The 25,794-nt window shown below is 49.5% G+C and overlaps 1 protein-coding gene across 2 annotated transcripts in view; it reads right to left on the bottom strand.

Moving 5' to 3' along the window:
• Positions 1 to 7,555: 7,555 nt before the first annotated feature.
• Positions 7,556 to 25,794, bottom strand: part of UBAP2 (ubiquitin associated protein 2) — a 73,939-nt gene continuing 55,700 nt past the window's right edge. For both annotated transcript variants that reach the window (XM_056848822.1, XM_056848821.1), the window contains 7 exons: positions 17,692 to 17,770; positions 16,490 to 16,704; positions 14,498 to 14,597; positions 11,971 to 12,078; positions 10,865 to 10,932; positions 9,726 to 9,917; positions 7,556 to 7,666 (listed from right to left, as the gene is read on the bottom strand). In XM_056848822.1, coding sequence (XP_056704800.1) covers positions 7,571 to 7,666; positions 9,726 to 9,917; positions 10,865 to 10,932; positions 11,971 to 12,078; positions 14,498 to 14,597; positions 16,490 to 16,704; positions 17,692 to 17,770 — 858 coding nt within the window. In that variant the 3' untranslated portion in view covers positions 7,556 to 7,570. The remainder of the gene's footprint in view (positions 7,667 to 9,725; positions 9,918 to 10,864; positions 10,933 to 11,970; positions 12,079 to 14,497; positions 14,598 to 16,489; positions 16,705 to 17,691; positions 17,771 to 25,794) is intronic.

Below are 25,794 nucleotides of genomic sequence, written 5' to 3' on the forward strand. Positions count from 1 at the left end.
TATATATACACGGGGGGTGGGGAAAAATACCAACCAAACCTGTGTCTCCTGCTTTTCTCCTGTTTTATGGATCTCAGTCTTCTTCTTCTTTTCCTTTTCCCCCTCCCTCCCCTTCCCTTTTGGGCCTTTTAGCGAGAGAGCCCTCCACCGAAGTCTCGATTCTTGCATCCTTCCCCATCCCGTCACTGTATTCTGATTTTTCTTTTTTCCGAAAGAAAGATGCTTTCTCCCCCCCCCCACACACACACACCACCCTTCTCCTCTCCCAGGAACATTCACAACACAACCAGGTTTGCTCTGTGTTTAGGTTCTTGAATTAAACACAGTCTTGCATCAAGATGTTTAATGTATTTAGCGCCGGCGGCTGTGGGGGTCGCTCCCTGCGAGCTGCATTTCGAAGCGGGCAGGAGCAGAAGTGGGCCGGCCACTGAGGCCGAGCAGCTCCGTGGACGAGGCCCGCCCGTGCTCTCGCCTCGCCTGGTGGTGGTTCATTTCTTTTCTCTTTTGGTGTTGGGAAGAGTGCGAAGGCTCGAGTGTGTTGTACTTGACAAGGCCTGGTGCTGAAAGGCCCAGTATTCCATTTCAGTTCTGCCAAGTGGGGAGGGGACGGGCCTAGGGGATAATTCATTGGACTTCAGTACCCAAAAGGTGTGTGGGGGGGGGGTTGGGGGGGTTTTGGCTGTCTCGTGGTGGGAATCTTACAATCAACACTTGTAACACTGTTGTCTTATTCTCCTGAACCCTTCAGTTGCTATTATGGGGAAGAAGCGTGCCTGCCCTTCTGGTGTGAAGGTAGTCTTTGCCCCTTTATCGACGAGCAAACGCCCAGGAGCCTCTTAATTCCTGGCAGGTGTTCTCCAGAGCCCCGCATGCTTCTGTCATCCGCTCTCCTTTGCGCTGTGCAGCCTCCTTTGCACTGTACTCCGCCGTGGCAGAATTGGCACTGCAGCCTTTGCGAACGGCAGGCCAATAAGACCAAGAAACCTTGAGGCCACAGAGCCTGGAAAGAGCCTTGCCGTCACTCTACAGACGACCCCTTGTGCCAGCAGCTGGGTGTTGTCCTGCCTGGCCTTTGACAGGACAACAGGGCTTGAGGAGAAGCTGCCAGGGCTCTGGTCAGGATGGGTGTGGGATGACACTTAGATTCAGCATTGGAGAGGGGGATGATTGAAATTCCCGAAGGGCACACATGTGGAGAGAAGGCCAACGGGCCGAGTTCACCCTCGCTTTGTATCCCTTTGGCATAGTTTCATTAACAGCTGGTCCAGCGTGAGTTGGGGAGAGGCAGCAGCAGAATTGTCATCTGCTGGGACGCGTCTGTTGCATGGGAATGGGCACAAGGCCTATGGCTCTCGAGGGTCATTCAAACCTGCTGCTGCTTCTGCCTCACGGAGTGCCGCAGCCACCCTTTGTTGGAAGCGCTGCCCTCTCCCCACTGTGTGACTTTTGCCTCGGCTCCATTCCAGCCACGGAGGTAGCTTTGGATTCTGCTTGGCACCGAATGTCCACTTGCATAAAAGCCACGGGCCACCTTTGAGGAGCGTGCCCTAAGGCTGGGGCGGGTGGGGGGACTGGTTGTAGCACATGCAGTCCGGGAGCCCCTGGAAAGCGAGAGCAGAACGGTGAATGCTCCCTTCCGGCGCGGCTGGGAGCCTGTTGATGGTTCTTTAGGGTTAGCTCATCCACCTTTGGCCACGCACTGACAGCCCCCTAGAAAAAGGAACTGCTTAAGACTTCCCCTGCAGCTTTGCCTCTTGGAAACGAGTCACATTGGCATGTATGAGCCTCTGTGTTTTGGGGCTACCGAAACTCCTTGCAGTTGTGTGGGACAGGGTGTGGGGGGGAGGAAGGCACCAGATATCTTGGTTTCAGGCACGAGAACCCAACCTATCCGGCATAATTACTACTTGTGACCTGTAATGGTGGGTTCACTCTTGCCCTTTTCTACTACTGTAATGGTGGGGTCAGTGATGGAGGCAGCCATCAGTTCCCTAGCCGGCAAGCATGTGGTAACGTCTCTGAGCAGAGTGTCATCCAAGGGCCCTCCCAAACGCTTACCTGGGCAGCGAATCTGAGGGGCTTCTGGCTTGGCCTGAAATGAGGATACTGCGTCTTTCAGCCATTTCTCCCTTGTACTTTTGACCGTTTTCACTGTATGCACTCCAGTGACGTGTTAATTCGCAAGCGTGGTGGCGTGAGATGCGTTGTTATACCTGTTGTCCCTGCACCATAACTTTTGGGGTTTTTTTGGAATTGGCGTTCCGACAGTTTCGCGCTCCCCACCTAGCCAGGCTGACACGCTCCCCCCACCACACCACCCATGCATTATGCTGTCGTTACTTGTCAACTTGCTGGTTTCCCGTTCTCGAGATTCAACCGACAGAGATGAAACTATCGAGCTATTTAAGAGATTATGAGGACACAAAAAAAGTGTTTACTGGAGCCACGCATAGCCTGGTTCTTTCAGAAACCTTCCCTGTCCCATCCCAAATAATTTGTGTTTACTTTTTTCTGATTTAAAAGAGAAACTTAGATGCAGTTGTCATCCATTCTGAAACCAGCAGGGAGCACTAGAATTCTATTGGTATTTTCTTTTTCTGAGCTGAAATCCTGGATGTTTCTCAAATTTTTTTCCTTTGGTTGATATGATTTATCAGACCAGATTAACTGTGTTTTTTTTGTGTTGTCTCCCCCTTACCCCTTTGATAATTTAGTTTTGGTTTTTTTTCTGCACATCTGTCTACTAATAAAATGTGAAATAAAGGACAGCCGGATTAGTGGTCGCCTTTCCAAAACCCGCTTTGATTCACACCAAACTCTAGAAGGGGTTCAGAGCTTATTTCTAACTCTTTTGATGTTTTCCCTGTAGTGAGCTGCCTCACCTCTGCTGTTTTTTTTAAAAAAAAGAAGTGTATCTGAAAACCACTCACTCATTTTTGTAGCTCGTTGAGTATTGGAAATACAAGAACCAGGGACCTTTTCCCTCCTGCTTCTTTGCATCTCACCACTAGTCAAGGTGGCCATGTTGGGCAACACCTAGCTTTGACTCCAGTAGCACCTTAAAAGCCAGCAAGGTTTTGAGGCATCAGCTTTCAAGAGTCAGCGCTCTCTTCTGGGATCTCACTCCAATCTAGTCCTCTTAGGTGGTTTGAATACCTTCCATCCTGCCACTGACCATCTTTGGCCATGAGTTGAGTTCCTGCTGGGATGAGGGAGAATTCCCATTGAGGGAATAATACAGGTAAACAGATGATCTCAACCTTTGGGTTTACTTTTAGCTGGAGTGAGTTACGTCTTGATCCTGAGCCAGGTGTTAGCTGACTTATAAATAGCACAGAGCTACTATAACTAGTGGTCTTAGACCAGGGGTGGGGAACCTTTTTTCTGCCAAGCGCCATTTGGATATTTATAATATCATTCGCAGGCCATACAAAATTATTAACTTAAAAATTAGCCTGCTATATTTGGTCCAACATTTAGCCAAGAGGCACGACCGGAGATGGCTCCCAGTGTATGCTACATAGAGCGACTCGCTTTTGACCTCTGGCCCCAAGAGATTCAGGCAGGGCAGCAAACACAAGACGGAGTGAGCGACAAGCCGCTTGGGGCATGTAGGCGAAGGAGCCCGGTCCAGTAACGCCCCGATCCGGCACTTTGCCACCCTACGCATCTTTTGCAGGACTTAGAGGGGAATGAACCAGAAGGAAGAGGGGGTACTGACCAAGCCCCAAGCAAGCCGCTGCCCAGATTACACCCCCCCCCCGGTGCAGGCAGGCATCCAACCAGTGGTGCACTCACCCACCTGGTGGCACAGGATGGTCTGTTGCACCAGCCGGGCATAGCTGTCCAGCCGCACGCCGGAGTTGCTCAGCTCCGCATGGTCGGGGCTGGATTCTACAGATGACTCCTGCTACCTCTGCCTGCAGGGATGAAATGAGGACACACTGGCTAAGAACCCCCCCCCCCCCGCATCCTGGCCCTGCCCCCTTTAACCTCTCCATGGTCGCCATTTCTGCCCCCAGCCCTCTTGTAGAACAGAGGGAATACGTTTCTCCACGGCCTGGTGGGAAAGGGTTAACACAGTTTCTTGGGCGGTCCTAGCAGCTCCATAGCTAATGACTCTTCTGCAAGGGGGAAAAGAACATTTCTTTTCTCAGCAAAACAAACTCACATCTGCCTTGAATAGAGGCTATTCCTGTCCACGGGAGGGGGCGGATCGCCAGTCTTAGATCCTTCTGAGCTAGAGATCTGCCAGGACCCACGAAGGGCCAGACCAAATGATTTTGCGGGCCTTTTATGGGCCCCGGGCCTGACGTTCCCCACCTGTTTTAGACAGTGCCGGCAGTTTCCTGAGAAGATTGTCGCTGCTGTGCTAACGAAAGGGCAGCTTCTGACTGCTAGGGAGCTCCAGAAACCATGCAGGGGTTCCTTAGCAGCTGAATCTGTATTCAGTGGGTTAATCCTCTGCTGTTTAGGCATGGAAACCTTCCTCTTGCCATGTGTCATCAACCGAAAGACGTTTCCTACTAGTCATATGATTCCTGCCTGAAATCCTCAGGGGGGAATGCAGGTATTAAAAACATTTGGAATAACTAATTGCAGCCAGATGGCTTTTAAGTAAAAAAGACTTTGCCCCTTTCTCCTAAACAGCTGCTCATGGTTTATTTTTGTTTTTAAATCGCTTGATAAAAATTCTGGGCCAAGTTAAGATAATAAAGTCAGCCCCTTATTTCAAGGCCCTAAGCATTGATCAGAGTCAGGGCGTGAACGATCCAAATTGCTGGATGGATTCCAAATTGCTGGATGGATGGGCCGGCGATGGCCACAGTGCTGTGCTCGCAATATGTGGCTGAATATTGAAGCACCTCTTTCTAACAGTGGCCAGTTTGCTCCCAGTTGGATAACTTCGGCCATAGTCCTGCTGTACTCTGCATTGGCCGCACCTGGAGTCCTGTGTGCAGCTCTGGAGGCCTCACTTCAAAAAGGATGCAGACAGAATCGAGCGGGTGCAGAAGGGAGCGAGGAGGAGGATCAGGGGCCTGGAGACCAAGCCCTACGAGGAAAGGCTGAGGGATGTGGCAGTGTTCAGTCTGAAAAAGAGGAGGTTGAGAGGAACATGATTGCTTTCTTGAAGTATGTGAAGGGCTGCCACTTAGAGGAGGGCAGGGAGCTGCTCCTGTTGGGCAGCAGAGGATGGGACTTGCAATAATGGGTTTAAATAACAGGCAGAAAAGTACCAGCTAGACAGTAGGATTTTTTTTTACAGTAAGAGTAGTTCAGTGGTGGAATCAGCTGCCTAGGGAGGTGGTGAGCTCCCCCTCTCGGGCAATCTTCAAGCAGCAGCTGAACAAACACTTGTCAAGGATGCTCTAGGCTGATTCTGCATTGAGCAGGGGGTTGGACTAGTTGGCCTGTATGGCCCCTTCCCACTCTAGGTTTCTAAAAACTACGTAGAGAGCTCAAGGGTGTAAATGGTTTTCTAATTGCGTTCTTTTCATCTTGCCCTGCTCTTAGATTGTGAGAAACAGAACAAATTACATGACTAGCAACATAATACTATATTGTGCATTTATTCACGGTCTAATTGGTATGGGCAGAGGTGCGCTTTTAAAAAAATCCTGGAAAATGACAGACTAGGTCTTTCTCATCCACTCACTCTCTAGCCCTCTCTAAGCACCTCTGAAGATTACTCCTTCATGGGTGGGTGCGGGTGGCGTCTTTCTTATCATGCCATGTTGGAACCAGGAATGGAGGAAGGACGCAGAAGACCATAGGGAGGAGGCCTTGGCCCCATGGCAGAGCATCTGTTCGGCATGCAGAAGGTCCCGCGTTCAATCCCTGGCATATCCAAGTAAAAGGATTGTGCAGTTGGTGATGTGAAAGACCCTGGAGAGCCACTGCCAGTCTGAGCAGAGAACACCGACCTTGATGGACCAGGGATCGGACTTCATACAAGAAGAGTTGGTTTTTATATGCCAACTTTCTCTACTACTTAAGGAAGAATCAAACAAGCTTACAACCGCCTTCCCTTCCCCTCCCCACAACAGACACCCTGTGAGGTAGGTGAGGCTGAGAGATCTAAGAGAGCTGTGACTAACCCCAGGTCCCCAGCTGGCTTCATGTGGCAGAAATCGAACCTGGTTCTCCAGATTAGAGTCCACCGCTCTTAACCACTACACCATGCTGGCAGCTTCATATGTTCAAGACAGTGCACCTCACACACACATCACCCCCTTCCTGGAGCTATACTGACACGGGAAACCCATGCTCAGAGGTGTCAGATAGGCCAGAATAGCGGTGCAGGAAGGGGAAGGAGGGTGAAAGAGTGCCGGCGGCCTGTTAGCCTCTTGCCCACCCCAGGCCCTTCGTTCGCATCCAGAGAGGCTCAGCGCTTAAAGTCTTAACGCTGGAGCACTGATAGGTGTGTGGTTTTTTGCCAGAAGAGGAACCTGCAGGAGGGCCCTAAAACCACACATGGGAAGCGCATGCACTAAACACCCTGTAGCAGGTGAGTGTGGGGCAAAGTCTTTTTGGAGAAGGCCTTCAAGCCCGACGTCTGCTGCCTGCCTCTTGTTAAGTTAACCTAGTTAGGGTGTGTTGTTTTTTTAATTCAAGACTATATAATGCTTTTGATATGCTCAGAATTTTATTAGGTGAAGTTTGGGCTGAAAATAAACTTCTAAAATATTCCCCATGTTGTTGGAGGCCTGGGAGAACAGAAGGTTTTTTCCTCTGATTGCCACCTTCAGTCCCCCCCACCGCCTAAAGAGAAGCGAGGAAGAATGTGGACGCAGAGGGGAGTGGTGTCACCCACCACACATTCTGGTTCAGAGTTGTGGGGCTTCAGCATTATCTTAATTTTAAGTGCCGTGTCCCTGAGCCCCCTGACTGGCAGACGCATGATTCTGAGTTACGCTGAACAGCCCCACACATCTCTGGCTGAGGAGGAGAGAATAAACCTGGGGTGATTCTGCATGGTTATATATATAGAGAGAGGCTACCCTGCCTGACCCTGAAGTCTCCCTGTAGCAGCTACAGGAGAAAGGGGCTGAACGGGCTCCTGAACGAAGCAAAGTATAAAACGCCGTTGTTCTGGCTGAGCCCACACCCCTTGGTCTGAGCTACGAAATGCCTTGAAATTTGAAGTCCCTTGGTCAGGACAAAAAGCACAATTTGTCCTTTGAGCACCTTTTAAGCCCACTAAATTAATTTTTAAAACCCGTGTCTGCCTAGAGGAGAAAAAGGGAGTGTTAGAGACAGAGTCCCCCCCCCCAAAAAATAAACAGGCTTCCAAAAAAAAATGCAGAAACCACCATTTGGCTCTATTACATTTACAAATACATACATTAAATATATTACATACAACAGCAAATCATAGAGGAAGCAGGCAAGGAGTCTCATCCCAGACGAGGAGGGGTGGCTAACGTTCCCCCTCCCTCCGCCTGGGCTCCCAAGACCCCACCCCACCCCCACGGCATCCTCTGGCACGGGTGGGGGGGGGAGTCCACAGATGGGTGTTGGCTGCTACACTCTGTCTTCTTTCTCTCCCTCAGTTCTTCCCTGTCTGGGATTAGTTTGTCCAGTACGGGGAAGCTCCATAGGCAGTTTTGGAGGCCTGAGGCTTCTGCTGCAAGCTACTCGGCTGGCTGCGCTGGCCGGATCCGCCCTGGGAAGAGAAAACGGCTGTGGTCAGAAGCGGGTCCGGCACCCATCTGCCCATCAGTCCTGGCCCACCGATCCCTCGCCACGCAGAAGCTGGACACAATAAAAAAAGCTAATGCGATCTTGGGGGTCATCAACAGATGCATGACATCCAACTTGCAACATGTCATCGTCCCACTGTACACAGCATTGGTCAGGCCACACCTGGAGTCCTGTGTGCAGTTCTGGAGGCCCCACTTCAAAAAGGATGTGGACAGAACAGAGCGTATGTAGAGGAGAGCGACGAGTACGATCAGGGGCCTGGAGACCAAGCCCTGTGAGGAAAGGCTGAGGGAATTGGGAATGTTTGAAGTATGTGAAGGGCTGTCACTTAGAGAAGGGAAGGGAGCAGTTCCTGTTGGCAGCAGAGGATAGGACTCACAATAATGGGTTTAAATTGAGGGCGGAAAGGTATCGGATGCATATTAGGAAAAAGTTTTTTACATTAAGAGTTGTTTGACAGTGGAATGGGCTGCCTAGGGAGGTGGTGAGCTCCCCCAGACTGGCAGTCTTTAAGCAGAGGCTGGACAATAACTTGTCAGCAATGCTCTAGGCTGATCCTGCATTGGGCAGGGGGTTGGACTAGATGGCCTATATGGACCCTTCCAACTCTACGATTCTATGGATTTCCCTCAAGATCTCCCCCCTCACCCCATTCACTTCTGTGGTAGCTCTTGAGTGCTGGCCTTCAGCCCCGTTTTCCAAACCCCACCCCCCCAGTGTTTCTGAGAAGCTCAGTGGTGCAGACTTGCAAATACTCTTGGCTGAGGTGACCTCTTTCTAACCCAGATCTCAGAATGGTGTGCCCACCTGGCAGTGTAAGAGAACAAGGGCTTCGGAAGGGCTTTCCCCTCATTGCTGCATTTGCCACAGACACCCCCATCCCCATCAGTTTGCAGAAGATTGTGGGGCACACTTGGGGGAAGCGAGGCGGTGCTGAGCGACAGGTGAGCTGTCCTCGGGAAGTCCGGTCACCAAACCCCAGCTTCTCACGATCCATCCGATGCTTCCTGGAGAGCAACTTGAGAGCTTCCCCCCTCCTCCGAAAACCTGACCATGCATGTCTGTGGGGCTCAGCCAAGGGGCTGGTATGCTGCTGCCTCTCCGCCCACATGTCACCAATACAAAAGTGGCATATTTTGTTCTAAACACCCCCCAAACACCTCAGAGCTTCTGTCTACTGTTGTGGGTGGGTGGGTGGGGCTGTTGGCTTTGCAGTCTTAGCTGCAGAACCCCAGAAGGTGTCCAATTCAGCTAAGAATCAGAGTTGGAAGGGACCACCTAGTCCAACCCCCTGCACAATGCAGAAAATTCACAACTAACTCCCCACCACAACCACACACACACCCAGTAACCCCTACTCCGTGCCCAGAAGATGGCCCAAAAAAATCCTCCAGGATCTCTGGCCAATCTGGCCGGGGGGGGGGGGGGATTCCTTCCTGACTCCAAAGTGGTGATCAGCATTACCCTGGGTATGTAAGAAAGGGCCACGAGAGCCAAACACTGTCGCAACCCTTCCTGCCCTCCCTCTCACAATCTGCCTAAGTTCACAGAATCAGCATTGTTTTCCACAGGCTAAGGAAGTGTGACAGGTATCCCGCACACAGATTCCTTCCCCGAATTTCTTAATATCACAGACAAGTCCAGGGTCTGCTGATCTGCTTTCTTGTGCCAAAATAAAAATCCAGTGGCTCAGTGGTAGAGCATCTGCTTGGCATGCAGGAGGTCCCAGGTTCAATTCCCGGCATCTCCAGTTAAGAAAGGATCAGGCAGTAGGTGAAGTGCAAGGCCCCCTGCCTGAGACCCTGGAGAGCTGCTACCAGGTAGACAATACGGATCTTGATGGGCCAACGTTCTGATTCAGTATAAGGCAGCTTCGTGTGTGACCCTCCCCCTGTCAATAAGTTTGAGGGTGCCGAGGGTTTCAAACAGAGCGATTAGCCAAATCCCAGGGGATCGTGGTAGAGGACGCCTGTGACTCTCCCTCCCTCCACCCACCACCCCGCGCTCCTCAGTGAACTCACCTGCCCGTCCTGCTGAAGGTGATGGTGCAGCAACTGGGAATGAGGCTGCTGGTGGGCAGGCAGGATGTGGAGGAAGGGGGCCGGGGCGTAGCCAGCGGCAGCACCTGGGTTCAGGGGCCCCGTGGAGCCCAGGGCTGAAGGCAGGCTGAAGGGGGGCGGAGTGCCAGTGTGGAATCCCTGCTTGTCAAACATCTGCCCAAAAAGAGAAATCAGACACTTAATGCAGAGAAACATGGTTGTGTCCCCCCCTTCACACACACACCTCTTACAAAGCCCCCAAATGTGTCCCGAAGGCAGCGAGGAACCTGAGCTGAGTTCGAGGTGGGTCAGCGCAGTTCATAGAATCATAGAGTTGGGAGGGACCACCAGGGTCATCTAGTCCAACCCCCTGCACAACGCAGGAAATTCACAACTACCTCCCCCCAAAACCCCCAGAGAGCCCTACTCCATGCCTAGAAGATGGCCAAGATGCCCTCCCTCTCACGAACTGTCTAAGGTCATAGAATCAGCATTGCTGACAAATGGCCATCTAGCCTCTGCTTAAAACCTCCAGGGAAGGCGCACTTACCACCTCTTGAGGGAGCCTGTTCCACTGAGGAACTGCTCTAACTGTTAGAAAATTCTTCCTAGAGTCTGGACGGAAACTCTTTTGATTTAATTTTAACCCGATGGTTCTGGTCCGACCTTCCAGGGCAACAGAAAACAAGCCGGCACCATCCTCCATGCAACAGCCCTTCAAGTACTTGGAAGATGGTTATCATATCCCCTCTCAGTCTTCTCTTCAGGCTAAACATACCTAGCTCCTTCAACCTTTCCTCATAGGACTTAGTCTCCAGACCCCTCGCCATCTTTGTTCAGATCACAGCTTTCATTGCCTGACCTTAGTTTGGGAACCAGGGAACAACACTGCAGGAAGGGGTTTTCCCTGCCTGAGTGAGACACGGCGGCAAGGGGCCCACTCGGATTAGGGGGAGGGGGCCACAGCCAGACGTCGCCAGGACTCAGCCAATGTTGGCTCAACAAGCTGCTAAATTTACAATGCAGAAGCCTGGGGGGGGGGGAGGTTTGGAATGGGTGATCGTGGACTGTGAAAAAGCCAGATCTCTGAGCACAGGGTGGGCTGAAAGACAGGGCCTCACCTGAGCCTTGTTGTAGACTGAGCCACTAATATCAGGCACACCTGTGTTACTTGAGGTCACAGAAACACCTGGAAAAAGGAACGAAAACAACATTACAGACTTGGGAGAGCTAGGCAAGCAGCCAGAAGGCTCAACATTGGAGAACAACTTCTCCCCAGTCACATGGCCGGTGATCTTGGGAGGTCAATCAGTCCCCAGAGACTGAGGGTCGTTATTAACCCCCACCAGCTGGGAGACAGAAGCCATGAAAGCCCCCTGGAAAAGGACAGGACCTCCGGAAGGGACTTGCCTCCTTGCCAAGACAAAAAGATGGAAACTAAAATTTAGTATCTCTTAATTTTCAAAGACTATGAATTACATTTTTAGATTTAGGAAAAGGACTATATTTTCTTTCTTTCTTTTTCTTTCTTCCTTTTGTCCTTCCTCTTTTTTTTGTCCTTTGCTCAACAATAGCTCCGTGCTTTCTTGCTTAACTGTACGGGAGTCCCTCCCCATGTGTGAATAATTGCCTTTGACTACCAGTGAAGCGTTGTTTTTTAACACACAAAATCAGTGTCTCACTGTGCACATTCTGCCCCATGTAAAAACAGGGCCCATGTTTACCAGGGAGCAAAGAACCCGTGGGGAAAACTCCAGCCTGGCGAAGCCAGTGGTCCCGCACTGGGAAGAAGAGCTGCTAAAGAATCGAAAAGAGGGTCTTGGAGTAGCAAATGGCTTCAGTTGGCCGCAGAGAAAAGGCCTTTCTCAACTTCTGTTGGGGTGGCAGAATGAGGCTGGACAGGTGAACTCAGTAAAGCGTGACCTTGGCCTGCCGGGCGAATATTCCCCACGTCACCCGCTGGCAGACTGGAGGTGCCAGCAGAAGCTGTTGAACCACACCGCCCACGCCCAGCTCAGGCTGTGGCCAAGGGCAGAAGCGCTCCCTTCTGCACCACACCGGGAAGCTCTCTGCTTGGGGTCTTGCCCGCTATCATCCACTTCTCCTCGGTACGACTGCAGAGTCCGAGCCCACGCTACCTCTGTCCAGCCAAGAGGACCCTCCGGTCCTGGCGACCGGAGCCCAGGGGCCCTCGAGGGGACAGCTGCACCACATGCCTGCGGTTTACCTTTCCCTGGTCCACTGCCGGAGGATTTGTTTTGTGCTTGCGATGCCCCGGTGTAGCCTCCCTTGCCATAGTCTCCGGCGGCAGTTCCCTGCGTTAGGTCATCATAGCCTAACGAGAGAAAGAGCCGTTGTGGTTACCGGGGCAGCGGCACTTACATCTTTTGCGCCACGTGGCACAGCTGGAGCACGGGAAATTCAGTGGCACCCTGCTGTTTAGCCACAGAGCCTGGCTGGGGGTCTCCAACCATCCCCTCCCCCAGTCCCCCTTCTAGTAACCTCTCCAGGTTGCTGCTTTCATGATAGAAGAAGAAGGATTGGTTTTTATAAGCCGAATTTCTCTAACTCTTAAGAAAGAATCAGACCGCCTTTCCTTCACCTCCCCACAACAGACACCCTGCGAGGTAGGTGGGGCTGAGAGAGTGTGACTAGCCAAGGTCACCCAGCTTGCTTTATGTGGAGGAGTGGGGAAACCAACCCCGCCGCCCACGTGTAGGAGTGGTATTCTATAACACAATACAGATTCTTAAAAGGGCAGCAGCAGCCACGGGGGACCCCAGATGAGAGCCAGGCGCTGACGGGCCCTGCTGGGCTTTACCCTTTTCTACCCGGTGATTTGTCACTGGACAAAACTCCTCTTCTTCCCAAGCACTGTTAGCGAAAGAAAACAGAAAAGGCAAACGAGCGGGGGGGGGGGGGGTCCGTTTGTCTTTTACAACGGGTTGTGTCTCTGATGAGTAACACCGAGGCTTGGGAAATGCCTGGAGATTTGGGGGTGAGCCTGGGGAGGGTGGGGTTTGGGGAAAGGAGGGACCTCAGCGGGGTACAATGCCATAGAGTCCACCCTCAGAAGCAGCCACTTTCTCCAGGGGAACTGATCCCTGTATTCTGAAGATCAGTTGTAATTTTGGGAGATTTCTGAGCCTCGCTGGGAGACTGTCAACCGTAGTAACACCAGACAGGGCAGGAAGGGCAACACCTCCCTCCCCGCTACATCATTGCCTCAATCTAAACTGGAGCTCCATGAGGCTATTATTTCTATTTTTAAAATACTTTTAAGTTCTTTTCTCGGTTCTCCCAGCATCATGCCATTTTACCGCTAAAGCCAGTGAGAGCCAGTGCGATGTAGTGGTTAAGAGTGTCAGACTAGTATCTGGGAGACATGGGTTCAAATCCCCATTTTTGCCATGGAATGCTCGCTGGGTGACCTTGGGTCAGTCACACACTCTCAGTCTAACCTACCTCACAGGGTTGTTGTGAGGACAAAAACAGAGGAGAGGCGAATGTTGTAAGCTGAGAGGCAGGGTATAAATGAATTAGATATTGTTCTGGAGGCAGGCCCATAGATTTGCGGTTGGTGGTGGTGTAAATGCGCAGCCTCTCTCAGAGAAACCACTTGAAAATGCTTATTTCCCCCACAGGAATGGTGGTTCAATGGGATCTCCCTCAGCTTTGCATTGTAAGCCGCCTTAAACCACGAGGGCAGGTGGGAGATAAATGCTTTAATAAAATAAATAAATAAGGTCTCAGATTTGACCCAAGACATATTCAGGTAAAAAGGGGAAAAAATTTTTTCCTGACCAAGTCTTTGGAGATCCGCGGGAGACTCATCCTGAGCTAGATGGGTCAGCAGCCGGATTTAATGCAAATTAGATTCACGTGAACCACTTCAGGAAACACAAGGGCATGCATATATGGTTTCTTTTTAAAATTAATGTGTGTGTGGTGAGGAATCTACCTGCCCTTCAGGGAAGCTTACAGAGAATGGCAAAAGTATCAAACAAACAGCAGTTAAGGCCAGCTGGGGTGAATTCTCAAATGGACCTCCTACCCCACCACAGCTAGGCCCTGAACGCCAAGGTGCAGCATGAAACCCTCCATGCTGGCTCAACAGGCAGAAGTGCCAGCTGCAAAATTTCCTGCGAATGAGGCAGACTTCGCTGGCTTTTTCTTTCAGACACCTGCCAATGGGCGACCGCATCTGGGGAGGGGCTACAATGCCACCAAAAATCCCCACCCCCCTCTACAGCCAGGGGCCTGGAAGGCTCCTAGGGGTGGGGGTTGGAGCAGGGCTTCCAATGAAGATCTCTGCCGGCAGGTGGGCTCCCAAGGGGGGGGCTTCAAACAGAGACAACCTACCCCCTGCAGCCCTGGGGGCCTCCAGCAACACGCCTCCAGGCACTTCTCTTTCCCCCTGCCCTGCACAGAACTGGCCCCTTAAAAAAAACTCTCTCCCTAACATGATTTATCCAGAGGACGCTTTCCCTAGTCAAACAATTTCAAGAGCAACTTTGGGGGGGAGAGGCTCAGCTAACCCAACAGAGGCGGGGAAAACACCAAGAACGCCCCCTGGGCCAGCAGAGCTTCCAGAAGCTTCTGGCCAAAAATCCCGCATGGGTGAAAGGAGTCAGAACGTCCACTATAGCTGCCTTTGTGTTATGCGACGCATGCAAACGGTGCTCCCCTGCCCCGAGTGCCAATCTGTTCGCAGAGCAGGCAAAACTCTGCATAGCTGTGTGTCCCACTGTTACCTGCCCCATAGGCGTGCTGACCGTAGCCGCTTGCCTGCTGGAAGGGCGTCGAGGCGGCGTTCAAGCTGACACCATGCTGCTTGGCCGTCGCAGGAGGGACCTGCAGAGAGAGAGAGAAAGAGAGGACGAAGAGAAGGTCAGGTCCTGTCAATGCTGAAACTGGCAGCTTCTACTGCACCCTAGGAGAGACGTCCAAGGAGGTTTTCTCTGCCTCCCCAGAGGACACAAATTGGAGGGGCACAGCCATCCGTCTGAACGTGCCCACACCCCTTCTGGGTCTAGGATGCAGGAAGCTCCAGACGAGTTCACATCTCACTCCCATTCAGGTTCTGGAATTTGATTACAGGAAAACACATAAGACATTAGCAGAAGTATCTCCCTCATTTAGAGATGTGTGCATGTGTCAAGTGCCGTCAAGTTGCTTCTGACTCATGGCGGCCCTATGAATCAATGTCCCCCCAAATGTCCTATCTTTGACAGCCTTGCTCAGATCTTGCAAATTGAGGGTCGTGGCTTCCTTTATTTATTTAGAGATACATCCAACAAAATCTGTGCGGAAGTACTTGGATCTGAGTGCAGTTGAAATCTGTGGGTACCACCTGCTTTGTCCGTTATGTGTCTTATACGTATGCAGAGAAAAAACCTGGAGGAAAGTAAGATGTGAACCGGGACGGGGCAGGCTTCATGGTCCCAGGCAAATCTGGCAGCCGACTCCACAATGCCGGATGGACCCCCACAAAAACGTCAAAGCTCCCATTTTTCAGGGTTTACTCTATTTTCCCTTTCTGGTATCTGGTGGAATTCACCTTCTGATCTTTTTTTCCACCACCTAGATTACTTCAACTGCCTATTCACAGGAAATAAATTCAGCATTGTTCTGCTATGGATGTCTACCCACCTCCGGGCTAAAGACCCCCAGGATTCATTTGCTAGGACACTCTCACTCTGGCCAAGGGTTATTGGGAAGCAGCAGAAAATACTGTTTAAACCTCAAACCTTTGGTCATCGCTTAGTCATACGCAGAAAGCCAGGAAGGTGGGAGGCGCTTCAGTGCCACAGCAAAAGGGCTTCTTCATGAAAACACGGGCTAAAGTGAACCCTCAGGAATTGGGGGGAAGCCGCAAAAGCCCAGGATTCAAAAGAGGTAATCCTTGGAACCTTAGCATTTAAAGATAGTTGCAGAGGGTGTAGCCATGTTGGTCTGCAGTAAAACAGTTACACTGGAGTAGAACAGTTACAGTGGAGTCCAGTAGCACCTTAGAGACCCACCAGATTTTCAGGGTATGAGCTTTCGAGAGTTAAAGCTCCCTCTGGAAGAATCAAACTGGCTTACAATCGCCTTCCCTTCCTCCCCTCACAACAGACACCCTGTAAGGTAAGTGGGGCTGAGAGAGCTGTGGTCACCCAGCTGGCTTCATGTGTAGGAGAGGGGAAACCAACCCGGTACTCCAGATCAGAGTCCACCGCTCCAAACCACCATTCTTAACCACTACACCACGCTGCAGGAGGCTCTCACCGCTCAGCCTCCTGCTGGACGGAGCCCCCAGAAGCCCACCTCCAATAAGGCTACGCAATCTAAAAAATAATTACAGCAAACACCTCCCCCGCAGACTCAAGAGGTGGCCCAGGCGCAGACTACACAAGAACACCACGGAGCCTCTGAGAACACATCTGACCCAGCGGTTGGGGGGAGAGAATCCTTCTAGACCCCAAACATGGCAATTAAATCCTGAACAGATTCTGGCCACCCCAGGACATTCTGGAGTGCAACTAAACCCACCCTAGTGTGCTGCCTCTCCATCACACTGCTATAAAGCTTCCAAATCCCCACCACCATCATTGAGCAGAAATTCCTCTCCGCTCTTGGGACAGAATGCCCGCCCGCTGGGAGAACCACCCCAGAGGAATCCCTGTGAGTTACAGGTTTTAAAAAAGAGTTTCCGAGGACTCCCAGGAAAGATCATGCATGGCTGACGGGTTCCCGTGACTTACAAACATGGTGGGCCCGTACTGGAATGCGCTGGGGACCCCCGGCACACCAGCATAATAGGGCAGCCCCGTGTAGCTGTATCCAGGGGGCAGCGTGGGGTTGAGGAAAGGCTGCTGAGCCGTGTGGTGAGTCTGCGTCTGGTTGTGCTGTGCAGGGGCCAGGGTGGTGGCGGGCACGGGCGAGGCAGAATCCCCACGGCCAAATTTTGCGACATCACCTGGAGGGAGGGGGACAAAAAGTAGTATGAAACAAGACTGGTGCAGAGTCCATGGCAATGGCGGGACTCCTCCGCTGCATTCCAACCACGATGGCAGTTAAGTGCCTGAGCCCGCTGGCCCTACTGCCCATCTCCTCGTGCTCCATTGCCAAACCCACAAAAGCTTCCCTCCCCCCAACACACACCTAGTGCCAGAACAGGCCCCAGAAAGCTTGTGTCTGCCTCTATCCCTAAAAAACATTTTCAGGTCAGACCTGGGAGTATCGGCTAGGTTTTCTCTTCATTTGTTTTAGTTCCTGTAGAACCTTTTTGTTGCAGGGAGCTCTAAAATATATATTAAATAAATAGCCCCTTCTTCCCCTCACCATGAAATTTAAATATTTAAACAACTGCTACGCAACATAAGAAAAGCCCTGCTGGATCAGACCCAGGCCCATCAAGTCCAGCAGTCTGTTCACACAGTGGCCAACCAGGGGCCTCTAGGAAGCCCACAAACAAGGCGACTGCAGCAACAGTCTCCTGCCTGCCTTCCACAGCACCTGATATCATAGGCGTGCTCCTCTGATCCTGGAGAGAATAGGCATGCATCATGACACATTCATTTTGACTAGTTGCCATGGATAGCCCTCTCCTCCATGAACGTGCCCACTCCCCTCTTCAAGCTTTTCAAGAGCTCCAAATTGGTTCTTAGGAGTCAAAAGAGATACAGGAAGAAACAACATTTTCCCATGGTATGAAAAGCAGCTGGCTAAACAAAACTTGGAACAGTTTCACATATATGGAGCCCACGCTTTCACTGGTCAGAAAACAGTCTAATGGATGAGCTATGGGACGCTTCATCTGCCCCCAATCTCCTGCAGCATGTTATGTACATAGATGCTGAAAGCACAGAGGATCACTTATTTCTGAAAGACTGATCCAGCGGCCGGATATAATGACCCTGGCAAACGTCTATTTGGGCAGCGCCATCTTGGAGTGCCCACTCACCTGAGTATGGGTTGCTGGCGAGGCTCCCCTCTCTGCCCGTCAAGGTTGCGGGAGCAGGGAATGTAATTCCGTAATAATCCTAAAGAAAAGTAAAATTAACAATACAGCCAACTTAATGGTAGCATGCCTGCCAATGTTTCTTTATAAAAAGCTCCTGTGTTTTAATATCTCTGGTAGTTGCATTCCCCCATCTTCCCTGCCCTCATCTGGAGCGAATTTTCCCTTTTTGGGCTCCCCTGCTTGCTTCTGGAACGGGCCTTCCCATTTTCGACTTCTGGTTGGTTTCGATTTCAGTATCTCAGCCTGACTCTTAACCGCCGCTTTCTAGTTGCCAAAAGGAAACAGGCTGGCAATGAGCCAACCAAAGAATCATGCACGGGAACGCTGCTGCTACTAAAGCAATTGGGAGACTTTTACACACAGTTAACTACAAACGTTTGGGAAGGAGTCGGGGGAGATTTGACTGGGCATTCCGCCTCCTAATAGTTGGTACTCTGTTCTTTTAATACCCTATTTCAGTTTTGGGGGGGGGGGGGAACAGCCACTCTGCACAGGCTGGAGGTCAGCCAAGGAAATTAGGCACTGACACTGCTTTGGCACCAGGTTCTAGTTGTCTTCTGCATGTGCTTTAAAAACATGTTTTGGGCTCCTTTGGGACTGCCATCTGATCAGTTTTCAGCTGGTGGGATCCTTTTGTTCGATTTTTGTTCAGCGCCAAGGATGCCAAAGATTAAGAAATAACCGGCTTGTTTTAACAAAGGAAAGGTCTCGTAGGGCATCCCATGACCTGCACTGTCTAGAAGAAGAAGAAGGAGTTGGTTTTTATATGCCGACTTTCTCTACCACTTAAGGGAGACTCAAACCTGCTTACAACCGCCTTCCCTTCCCCTCCCCACAACAGACACCCTGTGAGGTCGGTGGGGCTGAGATAGCTCTAAGAGAACTGTGACTAGTCCAAGGTCACCCAGCTGGCTTCATGTGTAGGAGTGGGGAATCAAACCCGGTTCTCCAGATCAAACTCCACCACTCCAAACTGGCTCTAGGTTCAGATCCCACAACCTGATAACAATGCAGCCATTCTGGAGTGTTTTTTTTTTTTGTTTTTTTTTGCAGGGGGAACAAACAAGGAAATTCGCCGGCTCTCTGCCCACAAAGTCATTAGATGAGGGCTGAAACGTTCCTATCAGTTCCCCCAGATGTTCTAAGTCCATTCCAGATCCTGGAGTCTCCCAGGGATGCAGAAATTCTGACTTCTGCAGGTGGCCCTCTTGGCCGTTTTCTTGCCCACGGTTTTGCTGTTCAGCAGAACACGCTCCAGACCCATGACAAATTGCAAGAAGAGGGACCAGTTTTGAAATCCTCCTTTACCACCGAACCACAAAACTTCCCTTTGTGAGCTCTGGGGGATATACCAGACTGTTTTGTTCCTCTAGCTCCCCCCCCCCCCGCCCCTTTTGATTGACTCACAGTGTTTGCTTCTCTTGCAATATATTCTCTCTCATCCAGCCACTCTCGATATCGTCCCTTTTCTCATTACAAAGCCACATTTTTCTGCCGCAATGGGGAGTCCCACATCTGGCGAGACGGCTACCTTGCTTTTGGGCAGCCGGTTCTGCTACTTAAGAGACTAGTGTGGGGATCAGTCACTTTACCACTAGAAAGAGTGACGGTATTGGCAAACTAATCCACATTCTACAAGCACAGGACAACCACTCCCTGCTCCTTCAAGTGCAAAATGGTAGCTAGAATATTCACTTTAAGGCCAAGCAGGATCTGGGTTCAAAACCCCGGTCACTAGGTGACCCCTGGACCATCTCTCTTTTTCTCAGTCTATCCTACCTCACAGGACAGCAGTAAGATTCAAGTCCCATTTTTAGACTTTTTCTAGTAATCAGTGGGTTATAGATCAAATCAAGCCTGAACTGACCCTAGAAGCTAAAATGAATAAACTGAGGCTGTTGTACTTTGGTCACATTATGAGAAGACAAGAGTTCCTGGAGAAGACAATCATGATAGGAAAAGTTAAATACAGCAGTAAAAGAGGAAGACCCAACAAGAGATGGATTGACTCTGTAAAGCTCCGGCCCTCAATTTGCAAGACCTGAGCAAGGCTGTTAAATTGGTTCTTGTAGGTTATCTGGGCTGTGTGACCGTGGTCTTGGTATTTTCTTTCCTGACGTTTCGCCAGCAGCTGTGGCAGGCATCTTCAGAGGAGTAACACTGAGAGACACTGTCCTTCAGTGTTACTCCTCTGAAGATGCCTGCCATAGCTGCTGGCGAAACGTCAGGAAAGAAAATACCAAGACCACGGTCACACAGCCCGGATAACCTACAAGAACCAATGAACTCTGACCGTGAAAGCCTTTGACAATATTTTTAAGGCTGTTAAAGATAGGACGTTTTGGAGGACATTGATTCATAGGGTCGCCTTGAGTCGGAAGCGACTTGACGGCACTTAACACACACATAACAGTAATCTGTGTATGTTGGATCGCATCAGTGCCAAATTTGAGCTTTCTATAAGTACTTTCGAGGAATATACCTTCAGTTGCCCCTTTTATGGAGACACTAACAGATGTTGGTCTTTCAGGTTTTTTGAAGTCATGGTATACTGTGTTGGGTGAATACAAGGTTTCAACTTCAGAGTTAGTTTGGGAGTGATTTAATTACTTTGGGGTACTCCGAATAACCTCCCATCATTTCAAAAGTGGCCCCACTTCTAGAATTCCTAGACATCCAGATGTCTTTGGCTACCTCTGAAGCAAACTGCAGGTTTTCTACATGGCTGGAAACACCTTAACCGTTTTAGGGCATTAGTTTACTTAAATCGTTTTTATATCACCTATCCATTCAAGTAGGGTCCCCAAAGCCTTGAAGACAAAAACATCTGGACATTAAAACAGCATTTAAAATAATATACAAAATTATCCAATTAAAAATATATAGAAACGCAATCACATAACGCCAAAACCAGGGAAGAGGGCCAATAACAATTATTGGGGGGGGGGTGCCAAATGAAACAAAGCATTCTTCATCTGCTGGAGAAAGTCAACACCAGAGGGAGGGAGAACGTTCTTGGGGTTGGGAGTTCTCAAGTTTTGGCACCAGTTTGGGGTACACTTTGAACCCTTCATTTTGAGGGAGTGCTACACCAAGTACCCCATTTTCAGCCATCCCTTGTGAATGGGGTGAAATGACTACCTGGATACCAAATTACAGGATCCAAGTTCTTTCAGAGCTTCCATGCCTCCTTCCATGCCCCCACCATGAAATTTAAGTGCTAATAGTTTCACTAAATAGATTTAGAATTATGCTGCTCACGTTTTATGAATCAAGGAGCTTCTAAGAGAGAAAGGAAATATTTTTACTGTGCCTATATACACATCCAAAGTTACCATTGTAAAAAGCCGCCTGAAGTATAAAGCAAAATATAGCCTAGCTGGACTGACAAGAACTCTCCAGGGACTCATCCAGAAGTCCTCTTCTTAGCCTTAGCTACTGTACAGCCTTTGCACTGATGAGTCTATTGGGTTAGGAAAAGCAAAATATAAATTTAGGTCATGATCTGGAACTGGGGGCATAAGCGCTTGGCTGCTTTGATGACCTGACAGGCTCAGAACCCGAAAGAGGTCTGCCTCAACGGCGTATCCTAATCCTACATCAACCTGCCTGCTACGCTGAATAAAAACCCAGTGTGTACAAGAAGCTTAACTACACAGAAAGTACACCTTGTGAGAATGTGGAAGTTGGGGATAAAGGGTTGCCAACCTCCAGGTAGGGCCTGGAGATTTCCCAGTATTAAAACTGAACTCCAGACTACAGAGATCAGTTCTCCTGGAAACAAAAAAAAATCCAGCTGCTTTGGAATGTGGGCTCTATGGTGCCCCAAAATCTCCAGGAATTTCCCACCCGAGTTGGCAACCCCAAAAGGAAGAAGAGGAGGAAAAATCTCTGCTGGAGTACTACTGAAAAGTTTAAAACCAACTTAGGAACTGTAGGTCCAGGTAAGTGACACCAAAAAAACTACATCTTTGAAAGCGGAAAGTGAAAATGAAACCAGGGGAATTTTGAAGACTAGCAGATGATATATGGAAACACATCCCTACCCAATAAATAGAGGGAGATGGGGCAGCAACACATTTCAGAGCTGGACCCCAGAGCAGAGAAGTCGCCTGCCATCCAGCACAGACCCACCAGGACACTTCCGCCATGAGGGCTTCCGCTTGTCGTCCCGCAGGGTTCTTTGGCCTAGCGCTTCTCTTACCTGCTCTGGTCACAGCGCTGCCCTGCGACTCTCTTCAACACCAACAACAAATGCTTAATTCACAGATTTTACTGCTAACTGCGAAGGGACCCATAGTTCCTCCAGAGTGCCTGACGCAGATGACGGCGTTCAATTTTCCCGCAAACATTTTGCATGTAAAGCAGCCACATCTGGCCAGAAAAGCCATCTACGAAATACTGAGAGGGCTCTTAGGCATATTTAGCAGCGATCTGGTGCAGACTGCTTGGCCAACCACCGTCTCAGAAAGGTCAGTGCCACTTCTCTGCCACGGGAGTCTTTGTTACGGGGTCGGGCAGAGGCATGTATGTGTGGAGGGTGGTGGTTGTGTGCTGGGCAGAGACAGACTTCCTCTCCTCTAACGGTGCCATTCTACAGTTCTAGGATCTTCAATGCACTTTACGCACAATCGGAACATATCAAGACATGCTTCGCGAAAGAGAAAACTGAGCCACCATGCCCAGATGAGTGCCGGATCAAGCTGGGACTGCTTGGGAGGTATTTCAGCAGCATCAGAACTTTCCTCCAAGAGAAAAGCCACAGCAATTGCACTGGAATAATGCTTCAGCTGGAAGTCCGGACAAGTCTGATGCACCTGGATATACTGACTAGGAAAATGAACAGCTAGGAAACCTGTCAGACAAGCCTTTCTGGAGAGCTGTGTCAACTAGAGAACAGACGTGGAAACAAAGCCAGGACTTGCAGAATTCCACAGCGCCAAACAGCGCTTGTTTTGTGTTATTTATTATTTAGGAAGAGACGGAAGGAGTAGAGAAGGAGCATCTGCACAAGCCGTGTAACATCTTTGTGCGGAGTGTTTTCTGCCCTTCCTCTCTCAGGTACCCTAAAAACTTGAGTGTGGCCAAAGAGGTCGCTGAAGACAGTTTAACTAAGGACTGCATTTGACGGAGTCCGTTTTTATTTATTTATTATAGTTTTAAAACCTAAATTGTGGCTTTTTTGTGTGTTCTTATCATTGGGAGGTTTTTTTGTATGGTTTTTAATATGCTTTTATATTCGTTTTTTTAAAATAAATTAATAGCCCGAGGCTTTGAACCAGACAGCCAACAAACTGACGACCGACCGGAGATGTGCTTGGTTACTGTGGTTTATTTATGTAGATGTTCTTGTTGTAAGCTACTTTGTGTCCTTTGGGAGAAAAGCAAGGTATAATATATATATATTTTGTTTTGCTAAATATATATATATATGTTTTGCTATAAAAGTCTAACATGTCAACTGCTTTGGAATTATTCAAAACACAATATATATATATATATATATATATATATATATATATATATATATATATATATATATATATATATATATATATATATATATATATAAAATTGTGTTTTGAATAATTCCAAAGCAGTTGACATGTTAGACTTTTATAGCAAAACAAAGCAGAAATCCAGTGCCAGTGTGGTATAGTGGTTAAGAGCAGTGATTTGGAGCAGTGGAGTCTGATCTGGAGAGTCGGGTTCGATTCCCCACTCCTCCACATGAGTGACGGCGGACGCTAATCTGGTGAACCAGGTTGGTTTCCCCACTCCTCCACATGAAGCCAGCTGGGTGACCTTGGGCTAGTCACACTCTCTCAGCCTCACCTACCTCACAAAGTGTCTGTTGGGGGAGGGGAAGGGAAGGTGACTGTAAACCGGTTTGATTTTGCCCTAAGTGGTAGAGAAAGTGGCATATCTATATATCTATATCTCTATCTATTGATATAGATATAGATAGACTAAAATTTATTCAAGTATGAGCTTCCATAAGTCAGCACATTTCTTCAGAAGCAACTAGGGTTGCTACCTGTAGGTCGGGAAATACCTGGAGATTTTGGGGGTGGAGCCTTGGGAGGATGGGGTATGGGGAGGGGAGGGATCTCAGAAAGGTATAATGCCCTAGACTCCACCTTCCAAGGCAGCCATTTTCTCCAGGGGAACTGATCTCTGACACCTGGAAATCAGTTGTAATTCCAGGAGATCTCCAGCCACCACCTGGAGGATGGCAACCCTCGATGTAACAGAGAGGAAGATAACCATTTTCCTCATATTTATCCAGAAAATTACCGAAGGGAAGGGGGGGAGGGGAATTGTTGAACAAAGAGAGTCTTGGTGTCAATCTAAAAAACAAGAACAAAATCTGTGTAACGCCTTTCATGAGGACCATCCAAATTAACTGCAAACTTTAGAGCTCACCCAACCCCTCATCAGGCTGGATGATACAAAACTTAGAATGAGAAAGGGTGGAATGCAGATTCTTCAGGTCACAGTGTCAAGGTCTGATGGAGGCAAACAGGCAATCAGTTTTATTGCTCGGCACGGTGTCCCCTTACAGCACTGTTCTGCGGCAGTGGGGTTCAGTCCGTGTCTTCCACTCTCTGTCCTCTGATAGGAATACAGAAACTACCCCAAGTCCGTCCTAAATGCCAAATGAGAAGTTATACTCTCTGTATTAACTAAGTTCGCAAAGGAAGGTGGGAAACGGTCAACAGAATGAAAGCAGACCTGGGTAAAAACTGTGTTCTCAGAACAAGGTAATGCCTCCCTACTTTGGCTTTAGTTAATTCTATTGCCTTGTGCAACACCTTACATTCATTTCAGACATAGCTAATAGAGAGACTAGCGAGCCAGGGAACTGTATGTCTCGTTTGGCACCTGGGACAATTTTGGATGTATTTGGGGTGGTTCCTGTTGCCTCTGTGAAAGAAAACTCAGCAGACCAGAGAACATCCTGTAAGGAGTCACCACACCAGCAATAACGTTAAGCTGACCTGCCTGCTTTCATCCCTAAGGCAAAGCACTCAGGATCAGACCATAACGCCATGGATTGTAGGATCGGCTTTCCACCCTTTCTCACCCTGATGAAAAGTTCTGGTGAGCTCAAAAGCTCACACGATGCTGAGACATGGGCTCCCTCGCTCAATAAAATTTCTAACCCAACAGAACCTTCTTTTTAATAATCTTAATAGACTGTTCTTAACACGTTATATAATACCATAACAGAGCCAGCGTGGTGTAGTGGTTAAGAGCGGTGGTTTGGAGCAGTGGACTCTGATCTGGAGAACCGGGTTTGATTCCCCACTCCTCCACATGAGCGAAGGGAGGATACTCTGGTGAGCCGGGTTGGTTTCCCCCCTCCTACACACAAAGCCAGCTGGGTGACCTTGGGCTAGTCACAGCTCTCTTAGAGACCTCTCAGTCCCACCTACCTCACAGGGTGTCTGTTGTGGGGAGGGGAAGGGAAGGTGCTGAAGTAAGCCAGTTTGATACTTCCTTAAAGTCGGCATATAAAAACCAACTCTTCTTCTTCCATATTGATGTTGGTCAATTTTCTCATGCATCAAACTGCCTCTTCTTTAATTAGTTTGTTATTTACCCTACTTGACTGCACTTTTCTTTATCTTCCCTGCATGGGAGACAGGCCAGAACTTGTGACCCCTCCCACCATCTATCAAACTACCCAAGCTGTTCAAGTCCCACACAGAGAATCTAATCTGATTTATTGTGCTAGACCTCGCCCTGCTTAACTCCTCTCTGATGGTGGAAAGTGCAGTCTAGTCACAGCTGACTTGTGGAGGCGTGGGCTGAGAGAGTTCTGGGAGAACCGTGACTAGCCCGAGGTCTTAACCACTATATCTCGTTGGTTTTTATACCCTGCTTTTCTCTACCTTTAAGGAGTCTCAAAGTGGCTTACAATGACCTTCCCTTCCCCTCCCCACAACAGACACCTTGTGAGGCAGGTGGGGCTGAGAGATTTCGGAGAGAACTGTGACCAGTCCAAGGTCACCCAGCAGGCTTCATGTGGAGGAGTGG

This window comes from Euleptes europaea, chromosome 4, assembly GCF_029931775.1.
Source record: "Euleptes europaea isolate rEulEur1 chromosome 4, rEulEur1.hap1, whole genome shotgun sequence".
NCBI lineage: Eukaryota > Metazoa > Chordata > Lepidosauria > Squamata > Sphaerodactylidae > Euleptes > Euleptes europaea.